General features: G+C 34.8%; 2 protein-coding genes and 2 pseudogenes across 2 annotated transcripts; all 4 read right to left on the bottom strand.

Annotated features, from left to right (window-relative positions):
* Positions 1–1984, bottom strand: part of LOC138876480 (ferric reduction oxidase 2-like) — a 37203-nt pseudogene extending 35219 nt beyond the window's left edge.
* Positions 1985–4460: 2476 nt separating this feature from the next.
* LOC104210557 (serpin-ZX-like) lies at positions 4461–6114 on the bottom strand (annotated as a pseudogene).
* Positions 6115–7929: 1815 nt separating this feature from the next.
* LOC104210558 (ferric reduction oxidase 2-like) lies at positions 7930–13180 on the bottom strand. Its single transcript, XM_009759485.2, has 8 exons — positions 12778–13180; positions 12333–12435; positions 12043–12234; positions 11248–11482; positions 9971–10298; positions 9623–9866; positions 8564–9273; positions 7930–8270 (listed from the first exon to the last, which is right to left on the bottom strand). Exons 1-8 carry the CDS (start codon positions 12980–12982, stop codon positions 8131–8133), a joined length of 2157 nt encoding a protein of 718 aa, XP_009757787.1. The 5' UTR covers positions 12983–13180; the 3' UTR covers positions 7930–8130.
* Positions 13181–19154: 5974 nt separating this feature from the next.
* Positions 19155–20964, bottom strand: LOC104210559 (probable receptor-like protein kinase At5g24010). Its single transcript, XM_009759486.2, has one exon. It carries the CDS (start codon positions 20883–20885, stop codon positions 19470–19472), a length of 1416 nt encoding a protein of 471 aa, XP_009757788.1. The 5' UTR covers positions 20886–20964; the 3' UTR covers positions 19155–19469.
* Positions 20965–23759: the final 2795 nt, after the last annotated feature.

Raw genomic sequence — 23759 nt, 5'->3', positions numbered from 1 at the left:
TCCATCCATGTAAGGAAGAAATCGATTTCCAAGTTCTTTGCTCCCTAGAAGCAATCTTCAAAAGTGAGTCTACCCAACCACGGAAGTTGGGAATAGGTTCCACATCTCCCATGATTGCTACAAAAAACCAAGAAGAGACGAGGTTAAAAACAAATTTCTTTTGAAATTCTCAAGAGTAGGTACGGTAAGTAAAAGGAAACCTACGTTCAAAATTCCACTTCTCGGGGAAGGGAATATTTGTTTCGCCAATCAAGTCCACCGTACGAACAACAACGTAACGGATATACCATCCACGATCTTTGTCATCTTCAGGATTTACCAGAACTTTTTTGCTCTTTGCAGTTAAGGTAAAAATCCTATGGCGTATTAAGTTAGGGTGGTATAAATGAATGAGGTGAGAGAAGGTGAAATTGACATTGGCTTTGGAAGATAAGTATCTCAAACAAGCCACTGTTCTCCACATTTGGGGACCAATTTGGGCCAAACAAATTGTAAAGAAACGGCAAAAATCAAGAATAACTGGGTCAATCGGAGGATTAAAACCTAAAGTGAAGGGGTAAGTATAAACAAAAGAATACCCACTTCTAAAGGAGGAAATTCTCTGATTTGGGGAAGGAATTGACATTCGAAGACTATCCTTCCAGTTACAATCTCTTCTTATGGTGGGGATTGTAAGCTCGGTTACTATTGTAGGATAAGTATCGGCTTTTTCCAAATTTGCAATTTGCTTTTGAAGAGACGTTTTGTCACTTTCAAAAGACAAATCGCTGGGAACTATCTCATCAACTAAGGGTTCTTGAGAAGAATCAAGAATTTCTCTACTTCTAGAAGAGGGGGCCTTTGGGATAGAACTCCTTGAAGAAGAACCAGAGGAGCCGTCTCGAGTAGATTCTAACCCTGTTCGAAGCCTACCTCCTCCGCCTCTTCTGTGTCTAACAGGGGCGTTGGGGAATTGGTCTAGAATCGGAACTTTTTTACGGTTAGGGTTTGAAGATGACATTGTTAGGAAGGATAAGTCGAAAGAAATAGAAATAAAGAAGAAAATGTTTGCTGAAGATTTGTGAAGAAGACAAAGGAAGAAAAGGTTATGTATATAATGGGAACCGTTAAACTAAGAAGTGTAATGATGGAAAGCCTATAATAAAGGAAACTATCACTTCACGAATAGTGAGAATGAAGAAGTCTTGAAAAAGGGTGTAAATAGCAGAATCAATCAGAAAATGATACATGGGCAGAACATTAAATGGAAAAGACGACTGAGGCGTTAATACTGTCATAAGCATTAATTGTGGCGAAAATTCTTTTTTATGAAGATCCACTTCCCAATTATTTAATTGATAAATAAATGGAAAGTGGGGGGACTATCTGTATTGGGAAAAAACTGAGTTTATATTAAAGATGACGTGACATGACACGTGGTTTGGTTAAATGGTCAAAGTGCAACAATTGACTAAGAGGCATGGATGGAGACAACCACGGGAAGAGGAACTTAAATAGGCACGAGACGAAGTGCAGATACGAGTCTCGTACCAATTCAAGTCATTTAAAGCCAACGGATTAGAAGACATTAAAGACAAAGATCTGATGACATAAAGGAGTCCAAATTCATTATTAAATACCTGATACGTTAGAAAATTGGTATTTAATAGGAATGATTGTATAACGGCTTATTTAATATCATTTATTACTCATAATTATATCATTAAAACTGAGACTTCATTCCTTTACCTAGAATTATCTATAAAAGGAAGAAGTATCATCATTTGTAAGGACACGGAATACTATTGGGAACTCATTGAAATACAAAACTATTTGCTGTTTTACCATCATTCTCAAAAGTATTTTATTTTCGTCTCCTGATTATCAGTAACCCGAATTTCTTTTTAGCTTTGACCAAAGACTCAGATTTTTGGTTAAACACCATTATAATTGCTTGGAAGCCATTGATGTTGCTTGATGAAGGAGAAGATGATCTCTGAGCCATTATTGAATCCATTTTCCTTTTGTTTCTCTATCTCTCTCTCTTGATGATAATGCTGAGTTAAAAACTTTTGGGTGGAGAATGTTAAAAGGAATGAAGTCTTATATAGTATAAGAAGGGAATTGATATACTATTTTTTTTTGCCAAGTGTAGAAATGTGAGCTCATCCTAATATATTCTTGAAGTAGCATGATTCATGTCCCAACATCTTTGTATTACGTTTACGGCTGGGAAATTCCTTTATTTTCTTCATTTTTCAACAACTTGTGTGTGTCTATATATATATATATATATATATATTGACGTGTAATAATCCATGTTGAAGATAAATATGGTCCTATTGTATGGAGGTCAACCATACATATAGGAATTGAGGGAGAATGTCACGTGGATAACTCTCATTTAACACCATTGCATGGTTCATGCACTGTAGTTTAATGTCACTAGTTGGAAGCTTAAACAGTGAACATAGCAAGTTAGCATTCTTTAATAAGAGAAAGAGCTTCTAAGTAAATATTTGCAGGTCACGATTAATTAATTAAAACTACACTCTAATTACAGTGTGTATTAGTGTATAACTTAGATCCCATGGGGAATAACGGTTGGGCTCTTTTTCCTTTTCTTTCTTCTTATTAAAAAGTTACAAATGCTTATGAGCTCTATAACTCAAAATAACACATTATATTATCTTGAAAAAGTTACTAGTAAAAAATTCTAGAGATCGACACACTCTAAAATTAAAAAGGAAAAAAAGGAATATATATATATATATATATGTATAAAAAGAACGATGCTAAAGTGCTCATATTTTGTTCCCTTCTACAGAATTGGTTATGAAAACCTTAAAAAGTGCAGATACCCAATTTTAAAGCAGTTTGTTGTCGCCTTTACAACAGATTCTGGTATAGCCAAACCATGAGCAGTTGGGTTTTGAAAGTGAAAGGGCGAAAGATTTCGTAGTGATCACTAATTCTGTGGTTAATGAGATTTAATGTGTGAGAACACTTCGAATTAATTTAAAAAATGTATTATTTCATTTTATTATAGTTTATAAAACTTTTAAACGTTGTAAACACGTCGATAGCGTCCCAAAAAAAAAACTTTGCTTGTAAATTACTACCATTTCCGTCTATATAACAGAAGAAAAGGTAAAGGCAGCCGGTTGGGGTGGTTTTTTTCAGTTTTTAAAAGCATAAGAATACAAAAAGAAAAGATTAAAAAGTGCAAATATTTTGTTGCTTCTTTAACAATTTCTAAGCTGCTTAATGACATAAACAGAAAGGGTTGACAAAACAGATAAATAGGATTTTGACTTGCAAAAGCAAATTAAAGTGTGGGCATCTTGTGTTTCCTTGAGATTGAGAAGTGTAGTTAGCGTGGTGTGTGTGTGTTAACACGTGCCCATTAATCTAGTGATTGGATTCAACTTGAGCATAATTTGAATAATTAATCTTTTTATTCACTTTCAATTTGTCATGCTATGTCTGTACAATATATTCAATACTCTTTTTGAGTGTCAGCTTAGTACTTTGATCATCTATAGTGGAATAATAATAACATCCACGGATATATATTAAAATAAAAAATTTATATCTGTCGGTACCTGGGATGCATTAAGGCCGTAAGAGAAAAGATTTGGACCTATTCCAACTTGATTAGTTCAGTAATTTCCATGAGAAATATTATTTTTTTTAAATCTTTTTGCATAACTCAGAAATAATATATCTGAAACTGTATGTTTTTTTTCCTTTTAATTTGCTCTTCTTGTCTCTTGCTAGGACGATGCAATTATGGTACCTATACGGGTGGGAGGTAGCAGATACGATAAAATAATCGTGCAAGCTGGTTTAATACTACGGTTATCAAAAAAGTAAAGATACTAGATTCAAACGTGCAAATGACACCGGGTAGCCACTTTAACGGGCTGCTATTTAAGAATTAGCCAGTGCATCCAGAATTTCCGCTTTTCCATGCATCCAAAATTTCAGCTTTTCCGGTGCGTCCAGAATTTCAGCTTTTCAGTTCAACTTTTCGGGACAAAAATGTCCTGAATTGTCCCGAAAGTTGTTTAAGGACAAAATAAGAAATGAGCTACTGGCTAATTTCTAAATAGCATCCATGGGAATGACTATCTGTGCACCTGCCCCGATTCAAACTAGACAAGCAGACTCCAAGATTTTCAACTTAAAGAAGGCAAAAGGAGAGTTCTTAGAATAAAATGGGAAGCCAAACCATGATTTGTCCCAGTTCATGAAGTTTTGACTAAAGAAGATTCCTGATGTCACTGTTTTTGGCTCACAAATAGCCCACCTTATTGAGCACTTTGTAGGGTGATGAATCTAGAGGAGAAAAATGGGGCTGCTGGGAATTAGATAAACAGCACTATGGAACAAAGCCCTGCACCAAACAAATGGCAAAAGGCTGATTATACTAAGAGTTCATACCTATGCACCAACCTCCTTTTGCAACAGCTGAAAAGAATAACACGGAATTCAGCCATCAATTGAGGACCAACGTCAATCTCCAAGTAGTGGTACCGACCTACATGTAGGGGTACAACTTACTCAAGGAGAGGATTAAGGATGCTACCTGCAAACAATACCACGCCTGTTCCATCTTCTCTAATCAGAAAGAGAAACGGATGATCAGCAATGAAATCTACTTTCTCTCCTGAATGAGACCTTAGGCCAATCTCATCAGTGATTGCAGCAGCACCTTTTGTGCCCTCTTCATCTACCTCAATAACGGACTTATGAAAGATGCTATCAACAAACAGGCCCTTGTTACAAATGGTCTCCACCATCTCGGTGAGGGCATGGCCAGAGAAAGGCGATACCACGCCTAGCCCTTTCAGAATTTCAGAAGCTTCAAATCCAAAAGATATTTTAAATTTGGGGATACGAAATTCAGGAACTCCAACGTTCGCATATGGAAGGTGACGCTCCAAGAATTCGGAGTCTGAAGTGACTTTTTCCACCAGGCCTGGCAGTCCATCATTCGCATCAGGCAGAAAGAAATACATGGAGAAATGACGCCTATCCAAGCCACGTTTATAAGGAAGCCTCAACATCTTGAAGCCTTCATAAGCTTTTACATATCGCTTGCTCTGGCAAGTCATGAAGGGCACTTGAACGGAGGTCCCATTGAGAAGGTGGAATTCACTGTTCTTTGTCATTGATGCATTGAACTTCTCACTCCAGACACCTTTGAAGTAAAGTGAGTTTGCAAAGACAAGTCTGGTTAAATGGTCAACTGCGTCAACAGGTAGAATTTCATTGATGAGACCGGCTGTCTCCTTTTCAGCCCATTGATTCACTTGATTGACCACCTCAAGAGGCTACATTACCATCAAAAATTTGTAAACCAAATATGTTTTTTCTTTAATAACCATTGTAAAACAAATATGGAGTATATGCAACGGATTCTATCTAAGTTTCCTTTTATTTATTTCTAACCTTTTTTCCTGACAGAGGTCAGAAGAACTATCAAAGCTAATATTGCTAAGACCCTAAAAATGAATTCGAAGAATATAGCATGCCTCCTAAGAAATGAATTTAGAACTTCTTAAAACAGCAAAGACGAACTCTACTGAACTACCTAATCAACGGTAGGAGTATTAAAAAACTAACCTTGGACGCAAAATCAACAGAAAGAGAAGTAGCCTTGTAAACATTGTCCACAATCTGTGTGAAAGAAGGCTTCAACCTCGCAGACTGATCGACCCAGACGCTGTTAGCGGCAGACAAACGAAGGCCACCATTGGGGCTAGCATCAAGAAGGACACAGTCGACGAGCTGAGAAGAGAGAGTTGATTTCATCAGTAGAATTGGATTTGAGGAAAGAGAGAAGCTCGTCGCGGCTTGGACCAGCTGAACCCGCCGTCATGAGACCCAACACTACTTGCATCAACAACGGAGAGAAGACCATGTTACTTTCCCCTTTGTGAACCGCCGTTGGGACAACAGGATTGGCTAAGGTTAAGAATGCATCTGTTTGTTTCCTGGTCGATCCTTTTGCTAGGGACTGATGGCCTTCAAAATCGCTGAAGAATACATGCCTTGCAAGCTTCAAAGAGACATCCCTATGCTGCTGAAATAGACTCCGGAGTTGAAACATAATATGGGTGACCTATGAAGTATAAGAGGTAGTTTTGCACAAATAATGCGGAACAAAGGTGTATTAATAATTCAAGTATTAGTTAGCAAATATTATTTTTTATGAGTAATATATGGGTTAATAATTCAAGCATTATTTGTGCACATATTATTTTTTATTTATTGTTTGGTGAGTTGTATTAAAATACTAATGCATTGCATAATCTTTAAGAAAAATAGTTGTTTATAAAAATGCGATACAAGCATTAGTTATACAGCTATTATTTCTTATCTACTATTTAATATGGTATTTTAAAATTATAATACATTAAATAATTTTTAAGAAAAATAATTGTTTACAAAAATGCCCTCCATATTCTCTGGGTTTAAGGGACTTTAAGAATAATTTTGTCTTTAACCATACTAATGCATGTATTAATAACTTTGGTATTACTAATGTCATGGTTTTCTATACATTATTTATACATTGAATAATACCAAGTATGATACAAGTATTAATTATAGTTAAAACCAAACCAAACCAACTAATCGGTTTGGTTTTTTTTAGTTAAAACCAAACCAACCAATTATGGTCGATTTTTTTTTCCAATACCAAACCAAATCAAATCAAACCAAATATTTATTGCCGGAAAATTATAGTGTGTATAAGTTAAAATTATTTTTTATATACATATTAAATTTTAAAATTCTTGAACACTCTTTGCAAAATTCGTAAGACGTTATTTTGTTCATTTCCTGCCTACATTCCTCTAGCAACTTTCAAAAACTAAAAAGCCAACAACATAAGTTTCTTTCTTTTTTGTTAAGTTTCCTATTTTAATTTTATCAACCAACTGGGGCGGATCCACATCATCGAGTATGAGTTCCTCGAAACTCAATAGTTTTTATCTAAATTCGATATTTGTATTAAGAAATTTATTAGATGTATAAAATCCAAATATTTAGATGGGAACTCAGTTGTTCTTGGTTTTTTGCTCATTTGGAACCTAGGTTTCTCACTTCTCTGATGCGAGTTCGAATCCGTTTAAGCACTTTTGACCTTTTCCTTTTGTTTTTATCACAAAACTGGTCCTACTAGCTACACTTAATTCTATTTCTGTTTTTGTCTTTTTGTAAAAACAACATAATAAATGACTATAGTCAAACTAATAGTAATGTGTTTATATTTATATATTGATTCGTTAGTTTTTAAATACACACTGTTGCGTTTGTATAAAGGGATGTGAATGGGAAATGGAAGATGCACCTTTTGGATTGCACCTCTCCATATCACTCTTCCTTTGTCTGTGAATTTAGAGGCTTGGCTTTATTTTTCAGACATGAAATCAGACATAGAAAATCTGAAATCTTCTCTCTTCTTTTCTACATTGTTGCATTATTTTCTAAATAAACATAAGTGTCAAGTGTGATTTGTTCCGCTTGTTGAGTTCGTTTAAGTTCTGTGATTTGAAGTGTCGCTATCACAGAATAGTTATTCCGTTCTATCCTGGGAGGAATTAATCCGTATACCTTGGACAACAGTGAAGGGATTAAATTCCTTAAGGATACACTATGAATTCAGTGGGCTCGGAATTATTTTTGCATTTTCTGTTCTAAGTTCTATTTTTCTGAGTTTCCGATTTTCTAATTTTGAATATGGTAATATCAACACATACGAAATATCACTACTCATTCATTAGTCTGATTATTATGATATATTGACTTGAGGTTGTTTTACAATCTCATAGGCTTCAAATCTTAGATCCAGACTTTGCAACCAACTACCTATGTTCCTTGCTTCAAGTTTAATATCTTTACGCGGACATCTCATTATACCGGCCATTAGAACAGCAATTAAAACAGAGAATTAGTATTTTTTACATTTCACAACAAAAGGAACATGTTACAGGAGCACTTAGAAAAATTCAACCAACATGAGCATAACGACGACAACAAAAATTATCTTATTTTCCATTTGTGTAGGGGGGGGGGGCAAGGATAGGGAAGGATGAATATTTTGCTATTCTGGGGACTCTGTTGAAATTATAAGAGAAATCACCAACTGAAGCTGATGGACTCAAAATGAAGGTTGGAAGCTAAACCAGAGGAACAAATGTTTGCAACTTCATGCCTCATCTTCTTTGGACCACACACTAGAACTCCAACACTTGATTCTTTCCTCTCAAAAAGAATCCCTGCATCAAATTTACAACTTTTTTAAAGGAGAGTTGTTCAAATTGTAGCAGGTAAGAGTTCTATTAATTAGTAAAAATTAGGTAATTTTTTTTATTCTATAGCTAAATGATCTTGGGATTTAAGTTATAGACACTAAACGCAAAGAAAAGATTGTACGCCAGCCATTAGTTTAATTTAACTGATTAAAATAGGTTATTATTCTACTTTTCATATTACTGTATAAACTTGATATATGACCATTGATATCTGGGGATACTTTATTCAGTACTCTATATTTTTTGGATGAACTTACTTTTAAGGTCAGGCCTTTCACCAAAATGGAGATTAGTTGACTGAAGAAGTGATTGTTGGGGCAAACTCTCCATCTCCTTATCAGCATTATAGAACCAAGAATTAGGTGAAGACGTTGGAGTTGCACCTTCCATGTTCTGAATTTGTTTGGCGTCCATGCCACTGCGTCTCTTGTTACACACAAATGCTGCAGTACTTGTGATGACTATGGAAATGCAAATGAGAAGCATATTCAGCACCGCCTTTATCGGATAAGAGTAGATGTCATTGGTATTTTTATCAATTGGATAGATGTAATATCTATTCAAAGCCCCCAAAGAAATCAAGAAAATGATGAAGGAAGATGATATGATAGCACCAAGCCAAAGCCAATTGTTCTGGCCAAGAATTGGAGTGATTGGCTGATCAGATGGGTTGGGTTTGAACCATATGGTCCTCAAGTGCTTCTTGTCTTCTGCTAATATGGGTTGCTTTTCTCTTGTTACATAAGCCTCAATTTGTAGGCCTAACTTAGATGTTTCTGAAGGGGCACCACTAATGGGAAGGAGAAGGTCTAACATGGTGAGGTCTTGTGAGTTCTTGAACACACTTAAGAGTAGGATTTCTGGTGTCTTGCATTTCTGTGATTCACTTGTGTGGATTAGCTCCCTTATAATGGATATGAAAGGGGTGATTCCACTCCCGCCGCTCACCATAATCAATAAATCATGCCTGCAACAATGAAATGCAAAAATGTTTTTAAATGTATATATAAAGTAACGATAAGATCACATCCATTCTGAATCCACTGACTCTAAATCCCTCGCTCTGCTGCACAATATAATAGTTTCAATCATGTTAAGTTTGTCGCATCATCTCATGTGGCAATATCACTAAATTCATTACCAAACTGACCATAAAGTATTAAATGGCTATCCCTCCCTGCATCTACTGATGGCATGTATAGTAGTCAATTGAAAAGTGAAACTTACCATGTTCCTGAACTCTAATGAATCTAATTATGTACCATAATTTAGAGGACAAAATAAAACTATCTCTATGTTATCTTTTTCATTCATACCTTAGGAAATGTGTGGCAGGAGGTCCATAAGGTCCTTCAACAGAGACATTAAGACGATCGGCAGAATTAGGGGAAGAAAGCGTCTGGTAAAGCTTCTTTGACCAACTTCCTTCACCCTTAATGACAACACTGAGCTTATCTGCCTCCAAACTGCTGCTTGAAGTGATTGTAAAAGGATGCCATTGCATTTTTGAAATGCTAGGTACATTCACAAACATGATGCTAGTTGGTGTATATCGTAAACCTGCCAAATAAAGGAAAAGAGAAGTGCTCAAACATGTTATTCAGAAGACTTAACATTCTACCTCGATCGATGCCAATATAAATGATGTTAGTTGCTTCAGTTACCTTTACTCTTGGAGAAGTTTAGCTCAACAGTTTCACATGGTAGAACTCGAGCTGAGACCAGACGAACATTTGATCGCGACTGTAAGAATCTCAAGTATCGATCAACCATGAAGAGGTAGAAACCGGGAAGCATAATTCCAGCATAAGAGACGCCAACATGGAAGACAAAGAAGACGACGAAGAGGATGTAGAGGTGATGAGTGTAGAAGAAGAGTTCAAACATCTTTCTCCTAATGCGAGGGAATGTTGCAATCCACAACACCAATCCAGAAAGCAATGACAACTCTCCAGCCAAATTTGAGACATCAGTTTTTGCCCATTTAAGCATCTGTTTCATTTCGATCAAGATACTTCACTAATTAGAAATTCACCAAGAATTGGACTTAGTTGTGTTTTAGTATATTTTCAAGATAAATCCAAAAAAGGTTTAGTAATATACTATTTAATGTGATTCTACTGTAATTTGTGTACATATTTTTTTCCATTCATCTGTTGTTAGTGACTTGTGTTGCAATTTTTATTTCAAATAAGAAGAATTCACCTAAATATCCACTCACTCAACCGCTCAAATAACAAAATAACCAATGAATGTATAATATAAGTATAGTCCTATATATAATAGTGAATCCGATCGGTAACAAGCTTCCTATAATAAACCGCAAACTTGTTCTACATATCTTATTTTTCTCAAAATGTCAAATATTGTTGCCCCTTTGAGTTGTCTATTTCTTTTAAAGCAAGGACCAGTTGACATATATCACAAGAAAAGAAAAGGAATAAAAGGTCAGTTCTTTTATACACGGAATATTTTCTTTAAAAAAATTTGGACCACTGGAACACTTAAAGAGTTGACTACATGGAGATCCAAGAAGTTTGCTCTTTCCTATTTTATCTCTCGATTAATTATTTTATTATTGAACGTGTCATTCTAAATATGGGAAGTACGTACTATTCTGCTTTTCTTGCTAACAAAGACTTGACGTATTGCAATGGAACGAATATGTGATATAAGGTTAAAGTTGAGACAAACCCCACTAAATTATTAAAAAATTAACAAGCAAATAAACAAAGCACAATATAATATCACTTTCTATTTTTCTTGATATCTTTTATGTTCACTCCATCAAATGTGACCTCTAGCTTTACGTCATAATTATATCATCCTAAACTAGTTGTGTGTCTGTTCATCTCCCTTATATATTGTAATATAATTAATTATTAAAGAATGAATAGAGGTGATTACTATTAATATAATCTAGGTAATTAAATTAATTTACCTCAGACAATTGATGAGTGGCAGCCCAATAGATAATGTAACAAATGCCATGAGCAGAGAAAAGAGTCATTACGATATGACCAAGCCATATATGGTATTTAACACTTGCTTCAGAAGTCAGACCAAAGACTTGCAGCACTGAGGAACCTCTTGTGACTGGAACAAACAGAAACGTAAGCGCTATATTTCCAACAAGTCCTAACCTCAGGGCTGAATCTTCCAACTTGGCTTCCCATCTGTCATTACCAATTCAAAATAATAAGAAAAAAGTGTCATTTAAATGGTAACAAATTAAGTCAATGCCGAATCCAAAATTTAGATGTTTTTTTCAGAAAAAAAGCTCTCAAATATATATCTAATTCAATAATTTTTGTTCCACTGTTGCTACTTACTACTATTAAAAAGAGTCAGAGAGATTTTCCTTTGACCATAATTTTTAAAATGATTTAAACTTTTTTGAATTGTTAATTATTGTGACTTATATATAGCAGGGGTATTATTTTTATGCAGTTGCAACATCTATATATTATTAAAGGAAAATTGAAAATTCTACAAACCTAAAACTAAGGAGTGTGACTCGTACTTTGAATCCAACAGCACAAAGTGAACCATATATAGTGCGTACTTGTTCTTCGCACTAATATATAAGGTTAGAATTCGATCTCAAAACGCTAAGTTCTGCCAAACTTATGGTTAGGAGTGTTTATATGTCGGTACAAATGGATTTTTGTTTATGAAAAATTAAAGTAAATATTGAACAAGTTTTATCGATCTCGAATATTAGAGGATAACTTACACTTTCTCTCCCTTTTTGGCTACAGACTTTGGTGTAATAGTGGGAAAGATAATATGCAAGTAAGACGCAAAAGTCCAGACTAAAAGTGCGATGAACATGACGAAAAAGCAAAGCTCAATCCTTGAAACAATCCCTAGCCCCTTCATGATTATCGGCCTCCTCCATATTGTCAACTTTTGTTTTCCCTCAACTCTGTTAATCAGAAAAAAAAATTAATACATAAATAGATTTGCATATTTAATTTATCTCTTCGCTTTTTTTTGGGAGGGGGGGGGGGGGGGGCTGCATACCTGTTGATGTTTTTATCGTTGGATTTCTTCCATAAATGAAGGTATACACATCCCAAGACAGCAATAAATATGAAAGGAAATGTGTTCATCAACAGTGTCCTCCCTGTAAAAAAAATTGCACTTGAACTGATAAGTTCGTCAAATAAATGAATTAATTTTTTTTTTGAGAAAGTTTCATTTGTATCTTCATCCAAAAGAATTAAAGAAGCAAGCTCTTTGAGCTAAATTTCATAAAAAAGCTTAATTTCAGTGGTGTAATTATTTTAAATCATCAAATTAGTTACCAACAACAAGAAGCAACTATCATAACAACTCTGATATGGTAATCTGAAAACTAAACCAAATAATATGTTGTAACCTGGCCTGTAATTACACTATTAGAAGTTACACTGACATCCAAAAAAAAAAATACATTAGTATATTAAAAGGAAAAAAAGTAAGATACCTTGAGCTCCAAAGTAAGTGGATGTAGCAGTCTGAGCTTTGATCATGGGTGTCCATATCTGTCTATACATATTGGTTGGTGTTACGATCAAAAGGAGAAAATACCCAATTGTAACAGTTAACAGTAGAGCCATTATAATTGCTTGGAAGCCATTGCTGTTGCTTGATGAAGGAGAAGATGATCTCTGAGCCATTCTTGAATCCATTTTCCTTTTGTTTCTCTATCTCTCTCTCTTTCTTGATGATAATGATGAGTTAAAAACTTTTGGATGGAGAATGTTAAAAGGAATGAAGTCTTATATAGTATAAGAAGGGAATTGATATACTATTTTTTTTTGCCAAGTGTAGAAATGTGAGCTCATCCTAATATATTCTTGAAGTAGCATGATTCATGTCCCAACATCTTTGTATTACGTTTACGGCTGGGAAATTCCTTTATTTTCTTCATTTTTCAACAACTTGTGTGTGTCTATATATATATATATATATATATTGACGTGTAATAATCCATGAAGATAAATATGGTCCTATAGTATGGAGGTCAACCATACATATAGGAATTGAGGGAGAATGTCACGTGGATAACTCTCATTTAACACCATTGCATGGTTCATGCACTGTAGTTTCATGTCACTAGTTGGAAGCTTAAACAGTGAACATAGCAAGTTAGCATTCTTTAATAAGAGAAAGAGCTTCTAAGTAAATATTTGCAGGTCACGATTAATTAATTAAAACTACACTCTAATTACAGTGTGTATTAGTGTATAACTTAGATCCCATGGGGAATAACGGTTGGGCTCTTTTTCCTTTTCTTTCTTCTTATTAAAAAGTTGCAAATGCTTATTAGCTCTATAACTCAAAATAACACATTATATTATCTTGAAAAAGTTACTAGTAAAAAATTCTAGAGATCTTAAAGACACTCTAAAATTAAAAAGGAAAAAAAAGGAATATATATATATATATATATATATATATATATATATATATATATATATATATATATATATATATATATGTATAAAAAGAACGATGCTAAAGTGCTCATATTTTGTTCCCTTCTACAGAATTGGTTATGAAAACCTTAAAAAGTGCAGATACCCAATTTTAAAGCAGTTTGTTGTCGCCTTTACAACAGATTCTGGTATAGCCAAACCATGAGCAGTTGGGTTTTGAAAGTGAAAGGGCGAAAGATTTCGTAGTGATCACTAATTCTGTGGTTAATGAGATTTAATGTGTGAGAACACTTCGAATTAATTTAAAAAATGTATTATTTCATTTTATTATAGTTTATAAAACTTTTAAACGTTGTAAACACGTCGATAGCGTCCCAAAAAAAAAACTTTGCTTGTAAATTACTACCATTTCCGTCTATATAACAGAAGAAAAGGTAAAGGCAGCCGGTTGGGGTGGTTTTTTTCAGTTTTTAAAAGCATAAGAATACAAAAAGAAAAGATTAAAAAGTGCAAATATTTTGTTGCTTCTTTAACAATTTCTAAGCTGCTTAATGACATAAACAGAAAGGGTTGACAAAACAGATAAATAGGATTTTGACTTGCAAAAGCAAATTAAAGTGTGGGCATCTTGTGTTTCCTTGAGATTGAGAAGTGTAGTTAGCGTGGTGTGTGTGTGTTAACACGTGCCCATTAATCTAGTGATTGGATTCAACTTGAGCATAATTTGAATAATTAATCTTTTTATTCACTTTCAATTTGTCATGCTATGTCTGTACAATATATTCAATACTCTTTTTGAGTGTCAGCTTAGTACTTTGATCATCTATAGTGGAATAATAATAACATCCACGGATATATATTAAAATAAAAAATTTATATCTGTCGGTACCTGGGATGCATTAAGGCCGTAAGAGAAAAGATTTGGACCTATTCCAACTTGATTAGTTCAGTAATTTCCATGAGAAATATTATTTTTTTTAAATCTTTTTGCATAACTCAGAAATAATATATCTGAAACTGTATGTTTTTTTCCTTTTAATTTGCTCTTCTTGTCTCTTGCTAGGACGATGCAATTATGGTACCTATACGGGTGGGAGGTAGCAGATACGATAAAATAATCGTGCAAGCTGGTTTAATACTACGGTTATCAAAAAAGTAAAGATACTAGATTCAAACGTGCAAATGACACCGGGTAGCCACTTTAACGGGCTGCTATTTAAGAATTAGCCAGTGCATCCAGAATTTCCGCTTTTCCCATGCATCCAAAATTTCAGCTTTTCCGGTGCGTCCAGAATTTCAGCTTTTCAGTTCAACTTTTCGGGACAAAAATGTCCTGAATTGTCCCGAAGTTGTTTAAGGACAAAATAAGTAATGAGCTACTGGTTAATTTTTAAATAGCATCCCTGAAAATGACTATCTGTGCACCTGCCCCGATTCAAACTAGACAAGCAGACTCCAAGATTTTCAACTTAAAGAAGGCAAAAGGAGAGTTCTTGAGAATAAAATGGGAAGCCAAACCATGATTTGTCCCAGTTCATGAAGTTTTGACTAAAGAAGATTCCTGATGTCACTGTTTTTGGCTCACAAATAGCCCACCTTATTGAGCACTTTGTAGGGTGATGAATCTAGAGGAGAAAATTGGGGCTGCTGGGAATTAGATAAACAGCACTATGGAACAAAGCCCTGCACCAAACAAATGGCAAAAGGCTGATTATACTAAGAGTTCATACCTATGCACCAACCTCCTTTTACAACAGCTGAAAAGAATAACACGGAATTCAGCCATCAATTGAGGACCACAGAAGCCCTGGCGTATGCTTCTGTGACAAGACGTTCACTGAATCGTGTCAATCTAATGGACATTTGCAATATCTGCAATCATCATAGATCAAGATCAGCAATAGTCTTGATGTCCTCATCGACCACTATACCGCCCAACTCCACCCCAACCTGCACTAGTGGAAGGGATCATTGGGGCAAACGTAAACAAACTAGGAAGCAAGCTATAAGAAACAAAATGGTGTTTCATAACATTGATTAAATCGAGGAAAGCAATATAGAAAAGGCAAACAGAAAACTGCTTGCGAACTTAATAGTAAAACATTTGCAACCACAAAGTCACCAAATTTCATAAAGACTAACAGAACTAACAAACAAGAAACTCTAGTTTCCATGATGCTTTAGGCTCCAGGTGGCTTACAGCAACTTTTAGAGTACTCTTGTAGAAAAATTTCCTTTTCTATTACTATGTTGCAAAATAATAAATAGACTAACGCAAAATCTTCCATTCATTTCTCCCTTCCAGCTTCCAGCAAGAGTTCTCCCCATGTGTTCAGCTGAAGGTTTCCGTGATGTTCTGTATTCAAGTAACCTCGATAACCAATTAAGTATGCCTAATACCTCCGAAGGCTTAAGCATTCTGGTGGTAGCTACATCATATTTATACTTCTACTAACAAATGGTTTTATATGAAAGCACCATCAAATCAGCATTCTCTAAGTAAATAGAATCCAATCTAAAGCTCCATCAGATATAAAACGTAAAACCACCTAAAGAAGTTCCACACTGCCATGCAAGTTCCCAGCAACCAGCATGAGTAACATGAAACTCCAATTTACAAAATGTGAAGCTACCTTCAACGAAACAAACACTTAATGTTTCTTATTTTGATTGTGGGGGTTTGGGTAGGGGGGAGGCTTCAATACAGCTTCCAAACCGGGTAAGAAAGATGGATTTACAGCAAGCAGACCTGAGTGCTTTTTGACCATCTTGAATTTGCTCAAACATGATAGGTTTCAGGAAAAATCAGCCTTGCATAGTGCAAAGTACTTCGAATATATGTACAGAGAAAGGAGAACTGGAGAAAAGAGGACAGTGTAGGGGCTTTTCCAATCCTTGACCCTGAAAGGAGGAAGAACTTGCTGGTCTTGAACAAAGCAAGTTCTAGGAACAGAATCTGTAGCTCAAGATAGTAGTACCGAATATGCTCTAATGTTCCGTTTTTAAGCTAGATATCGAGTTTAATGAGTAGGATAGGTTACTTAAACCAACCAAGAGACATTCAGAAATGTCTTTTCCTATTGAACAAGACTAGTGTGAGCATGAACATCTAAACGACCAGTGCTTAGCAGATGACGGCCTTTAAAAAATTCATTTAAAGCACCCTAAATGTCTATATCTACAACAAAGTAACTTCTGAAAGTCTACCCAAGTAACTATACAAATTGTTTACAAAATAAGGAGGCAGTAATATCAAACTGTGAAGATATATGTGGTCAGTAGTCACTAACTGCAGTTGACGTGCTGACCTCACTAACAACGTTCAGAGTGTTGAATATGGCTTCCCTTTAAGTTCTGTCATCAGTCAACTCTTTCACTTTTGGGGGAATCCTAAAAAAAGGACCCCAAATTTTTTCGCCAATTCTTCAATATTCTGTTATAACTTTTTTACATTTGCACATATAGTCCGTGTTGTCAAAAGCCCATTTGAGGCGCACTTAAGCCCTGAAGCTCATAGAAGTTCGGGCAGGCGCTTCACGTCACTTAGGCGTGCTTTAGTGTAGACAAGACACTAAGGCGTGCACCTCATTGCCCATAAGTTCTATATTGAATAGAGCGATACTAAGCAATAAATATGATTGACAAAAGATATATTAATTATAAAGGAAATCATTATGAATGAAGTTGTTATTTTTTCCTTGTATTACAAATATGTTTTTATTTGTTTCTTCGTTGCGCCTTTTTAATTAATGTCCACACTTTAATTGCGCTTAAAGCCCCAATAGACTTGGAGCTCTTTTTAACTCTTTTCGCCTTTGACAACACTGCATATAGTTGGCTATGGAAGCAAAGGATCCATATGTCAGCAATCTTTTTGCTGATGTTTACCAATCTCTAAAGAGCAGAAAAATAGAGGAATCATATCATGAGCCAACTAGTTAGGGATTAAGACTTAGTTAATTGTATTGATTGTACATTCAGTTAATGATTATTCATGCAATTGTAGGTCGCACTTGACAATCTTAGAATTGCAATACCAGATTTTCCATTCCCCTTCTTGGGAAGTGCATTCTTAGTTAAAATAGCAAAGCGAACATAAGCTCACACTTAAAGTAAAGATGAAGGACATGATTAGCAGAGATGTATCTGATAATACCTAGATGGTGTGATGCAAGCGACAGTGATGATATTTAAATAATCTGGAACAAATTCAGACAGTAGACATGATGCTAAAGCCAAAAGGCCTATATGCTTAGCTCTTTTAGCTCACTTCCAGGGTTAACAAAAAATCAAACTGGTAAGAGCAGCAAGAACTGAATATGAATGAACTTATAAACGACAAAAACTATGTGACCAGGGGCCGAACTCATTGATGGGCTCAAAGTTAAACATTTGAGGTTTTCTATTTTCTCTGTTTCTTTTTTTTTTCCTTGAACAACATTGGAGAGTTCATTTAGCATATAATTGTATTGTGAATATCAAGATACCATCAAAACCTTCAGCTGCGCACTAATGGCACTTAATGAGAAGCATACCAGCATATTGTAGGTCGAAAGTTGTTCGTCAGCATATATATATATATACGAGACGAACGGATCGGAGAGAAAGAAAAAGAACATAAGAGAACACATTCCAAATAGATGACGATAGCTTTGCCATGAAAATCAGAATCCTGAATCTTACATGCTAGTAGCTCTTTTTATTTGGTGAAAGGAGCTATTAGTTAAATGCTGAAATTGCAATGCATAAACAGCATAGATGAAAGCAAGTCAAAGCCAGGTATATGTGGAGGAAAAATTGAAGGGAGAAAAGGAGACAATTTCATGATAAGAGGTGGAAGGGACAAATACTGCAGAGGCAAATAGAAATAAGACGAATGTAAATGGTCTTCTACAGACTAATTTGTGTATCAGAAAGGCTGCCTCCAACACCAAATAAATGAGCAACAATTTTAAGGGCTGCAAGGATCTGAATTATTGAACCATGCTTATTAGTACTTTGCTTGGTGCTCAATAGCAAATACTTGGCATTTTCACTGGTAGACCAACCACACCCTTGCAGGATTAGGAGCGACACTTTAGATGCTTCAAGGTATCATCTAGTACCCTTCACCATCTTTATATTAGAATGATGAAATTACTGATCTATCAAAAATATCATCTATCGTCCTCTCAGGCTCAAGCTAACATCTTAAGGTACTTCTGAGACTTTCTATAACCAACCTTGCCAGTTATGATTAGATAGTAATTGGAGTTGCAGTCATCATAAAACTTTCAACAATGAGTGCTTGTCCTGAAGCCACAATCTAATAATCTTAGTTTTCAATCACTAAAGTTTACCAGTTCTATGTTTATAGTAAAAACTGTATGACATCAGCATGCAATAATGAAACAGGATTCATAAATAAAGAGAGAATGCCCAATTTTCGACAACTCAAGCTTTCGAAGCATACAATACCAATAAATCGAATATGAGTCTCCCAACAAGTTTACAAAGATAATAGCCTCAGAATCTTCACTTTCTGAATGTTAAGTCGTAAAACATAAGATATAGAAGCACACAGAAAATATCAAAGTGGAAAATCAAAAACAAATCCTGTTAGAACAGTAATTTTGCTTTTAATTACATAAATAAAAATACTTACAGTACAAGACAACTGAACTCCGTGCTAAAGACAACCCTAAAGGTTTCAAAGTAGTGAAAATGATGATATCTTCTTAATCTTATTTCAGAATCATCACAGCTTATTAGATGACAGTTGGTTGCTGTATTTCATATTAACTTTAGGAATCTCGGTGGGTAACCTCCACCAGGTCCCAGAGTCAGTAGCCCCAGCTCTTCTCCGATGCATAATCACAAATGCTATCAGTAGCAGGAAGACAGCAGCTAGCATAGGATATAAGCTACCACTTCCCTTCTTCCAACTCTTCAAGACAGAATGAGCACAAATCTCACCATCAAGACTACCCACAGAATTATTAATCTTCATGATCTCAACCCCATTCAGAATGGCATCTACAGCACGTGGCAGACTCATATTGGATGGCCCAACGCTCAATGTCAAAACACCAGAACTATCTCCATCAACAACAACATCAGCATAGAAAGGGGAAGCCAGCATCCCATTCGTAACTGACGTAAGATCCAAGTTTTCGTAGGCCAAATTGTCGTTCACATACACATTAAAAAATAGCATCCCACGTGCAACACTAGCTATATCACAGAAGTGCATCCTAACCAAGTACATGTACCCTCCAATCACCGGAAATGTCCATGTCATATTCAACTTGGAGACTGAATCACCCGAACTCCTAATAACTCGAGCAGAATTATAAACATTATCAGGACCAACCTCTCTACTTGCCCCACCATCTTGATAATTTATACGGCCACCAAAGTGAACCTTTGAGGACCCGTCATTAGACTTGAGATATTCATCATCAGCAACCCAAGTTCTCCACAATGAATCATTAAAAGGGGTAACTTTCCAACCACCAACATTAACCCTATACACAGTTTCAAACCCATTCTTCAATAGTCCATGAATTTGCTCATTTTTATCAAACCTGACATACTGAGCCACGTCAGCAATCAAATCTTTAGGAGCAGAAATAACCTCAATCCCATTTACAAATGCAAATTTTGAATTATCGATGGGCACAAAGCTGATAACAAGCACATCTGAGTCTACCCCAATCACATAATCCTTTACTATCTCAAAATCCTGACCCATTTCTATACTTAAACTGTTAAATAACACAAACCCATTTGCCAAGACATGAAATTTAGCATTATTAAAATCGAGACTACTACTAATTAATCGCCGGAAATGGAGACGTAGCAAGTGAGTACCAGGATTCTTGATGAGGAACTTGTACTTAGAGGGGCGCGTGAAAACCCGAGCGGTGTGGTAAATTGGGGAAGACTTAGGACTTGGGCTTGCGTCAGTGAGTGAAATCGTTCCAGTGGAGGCAAGAAACGACATCGTTGAGTCGCCGGTGAAGTAGCGGTGGTCGGAGTCAACGGTTTTAGGTTCATGGGACCCACAGTTTATGAGGTAGTGATCGATGGGGGAAAAAGAGGCTGCGATAAGGTGGAAGCAGAGGAGTGTGAAGGAGAAGTACAGGGCTAAGGTGGAAAAGAGAGTCGCCATTGTAATTGGACAAAGATCAAGGTGAAGCTATGAAGAGAAGGTTAAAGATGGTGTTTGATGATCATATTTTTTTTTTGGGGGGGGGGGGTGTATAAACGTGTGGGACCAATGACATGTTAGAGAGGGGAACATTCGCTGGTGAGTTTTGTTTGTAAACGTGTGGGTCCATCAAATGAGGGCACGGTCAAACCATAAACCCTTATATTCCAGTTTACAGCATGCAAAACTTTTCATATTCCATCTCTTATGCACCGGAGAAGATAGTATGCGTTGTTACTAATAGTTTGTACATTTGATGCTACGTTGAATAGCTTAAAGATTAAATCTTTTATTTTATGTCTATTATCTTTTCTCTTTATGTCTATAAAAGGCTATATAATTGCAATGGAAAGATACACACAATTGAAGAAGAAAATTTGTTGCTTCTCTCTATCTATATTTCTTGCTCATATTTTACTAAATTATTTTTATTTCATAACACGTTATCAGCACGAAGCTCTAATTTTTATTTCAGCCATCATCTTAAAGTACGAAGATAACCAAGTTCATCGTTGAACTATAAAATATTGAATACCTAAAATCAGAAAATAAGCGGGTTGAATAAAGAAGAAACATATGTAAGTTTACAGTTTACTAATTTTCATTTATTGAACTTGAAATTTTTCCAAAGCTTTCAAGGATGTGATTCTTCTCTGCGGTTCGCTTTGGAACTCTTATATCATCATTTATTAATAATATTCTTAGTTACATTGATTTTTAATAATAGTTAAGCTTTTCATATGTAAGCTTTCAAAACAGAACTTGCTTACTATGGTTTGAATATTCAGTTTTTTTTAAGTACTTTAATTTTTGTTTGAATTTTTCATCAATTTGGATTTCTTTTGAACCTCTCTGATCACTTTAAACTATTTTAGTCTTTGTGTAATTGAAATAACTTGATCAAGTGTGTTGACTTATTCAATAAATACTGAACATGCATACATTTTTAATTTGGCTACTAATATATCATGTAAACACTTAGTGATTTTTTTATGTGTTCTATAATATTTATCAAACACTATCATGATTTATTACAAGTTATTGGATGTAAATTTGCAGCCTATAAATATATTGATAATTTTGAAGATGTCTCTCTCTCTCTTTTAGAAAAGAGGATTTTAAGATTCATTTTATTTGGAAAGTGGTAACTAACAGATGTCAATGCTTAATTATGAGATTTAATTGTCAATGGATCATAATAATCTCTTAATCGATTTCTATATGGTTGTTACTACTTTGTTGATGGTTTATCACTACCTAAAATTTATTATATAATAGTTATTTAAAATTGAAAATCTTGCATTAGTGAATAACAATTGAATTATAGCAAAGTTTCATGATATACATGACTTGTAGAAGTGATTATATACTTATAACTAATCCCGCTTCTACTGATGACCACAAGATTGATAATTGATATTTTTCATAAAGGCTCAAGGGTGAGTCATACTGCACTTTGGCATATTATGACAATGATTTTATGATCCATTTAAACTCTAATAGAATTTAGAAGAAATGTTCTGACTACAAACAATTGTATTTCATACAGATGCTACAAATAATTAATAAAGCTTTACGCTGATTTGAGATTTGTATACTTATCTAAGAAAGCAAATTTGATTTGCTAAGTTGCAAATTAGTTGTGTACAACTTTCTTGGCATGTTATTAAAATTAAGGCTTGAGAGTGAATCTCAATATTGTTTAGCTTATTATACCATTGATTGAGGGTAAGACATCGGGATCAAGTCTTGATGCTCCATAATAATAAGAGTTGAGTTTGGATCCCAATTTTTTATTATGGCCTAACATGCCTTTATAGAGGTAAGACATTGGGTTTTGTGTCCCATTGTACCATACTGATGATATAATGATGAATAAAGAGAATAAATATTATTGTGTGGTTACATGAATATGTCATTGGTCGCGTACATGTGATACGCCAAATATTATTTTGTCATGCCTTATAAAAGTTATTAAAGGCAAAATTAAAGCAAGAAATGATTTTGCTTATGATGATTTTGACCATGACAATTTATTATGATATAAGTTTCTCCGTGAAGGATACATTTACCATATGAATGGTATGATAAAATATCTTGTAGTACAAAAGTTATTAAGCGCTCCGGAAAAACTAATTTGTTACTATCAATATTCATGATATTGATATTGTAAAGTCTCAAAAGAAACTTTTTTGAGTTTCAAATGTATAAGTCAAAGTGGTTGGCATATTGAGACTATAAATGAAAAGAAGATTGAATATCTTCATATTTCTATAATCATACCGGGTAAATATAAAAGGTTACCCGATTTTCTTTCTATTTGTAGTACACAAATAAAAGCATGATGATGGAATAATATGTCACAAGTAAACTAGAGGTTTACTAAAACAAATATTAGTTGGCATAACCGGTTGACCATCCTGGTTTAATTATGATGCGAAAAATTAATTGAGAATTACATTGGCATATATTGAAGAATAGAAAGATTCTTCAAGAATTATCTCATGCTGCTTATTCTCATGATATACCAGTTAAGGTTGGGATTGAATCCCTTGATTTCTAGAACAATTAAAGGTGATAAATATATGGGCCCAGTCACCTGGCATGTGGACCGTTTACTATTATATGATTTTAATAGATGCATCTATTATCTGGTCACATGTGCATTTGTTATCAACTTGCAGTTTGGCTTTTGCAAGATTTCTTGCTCAAGTTATTAGAGCACAGTTCCAGAATATAAATTATATCGATTTATCTTAATAATACTGGTTTAAATCCAAGTTGGTTTAGCAGAAATTGCATGCCTCCAGTTATAGCTAAATCATTGGTATGAGA

Source organism: Nicotiana sylvestris, chromosome 1, assembly GCF_000393655.2.
Source record: "Nicotiana sylvestris chromosome 1, ASM39365v2, whole genome shotgun sequence".
In the NCBI taxonomy this organism is placed as follows: Eukaryota; Viridiplantae; Streptophyta; class Magnoliopsida; order Solanales; family Solanaceae; genus Nicotiana; species Nicotiana sylvestris.
Note: the sequence above shows the minus strand (reverse complement) of the source record. Positions and strands in the feature narration are given on the sequence as shown.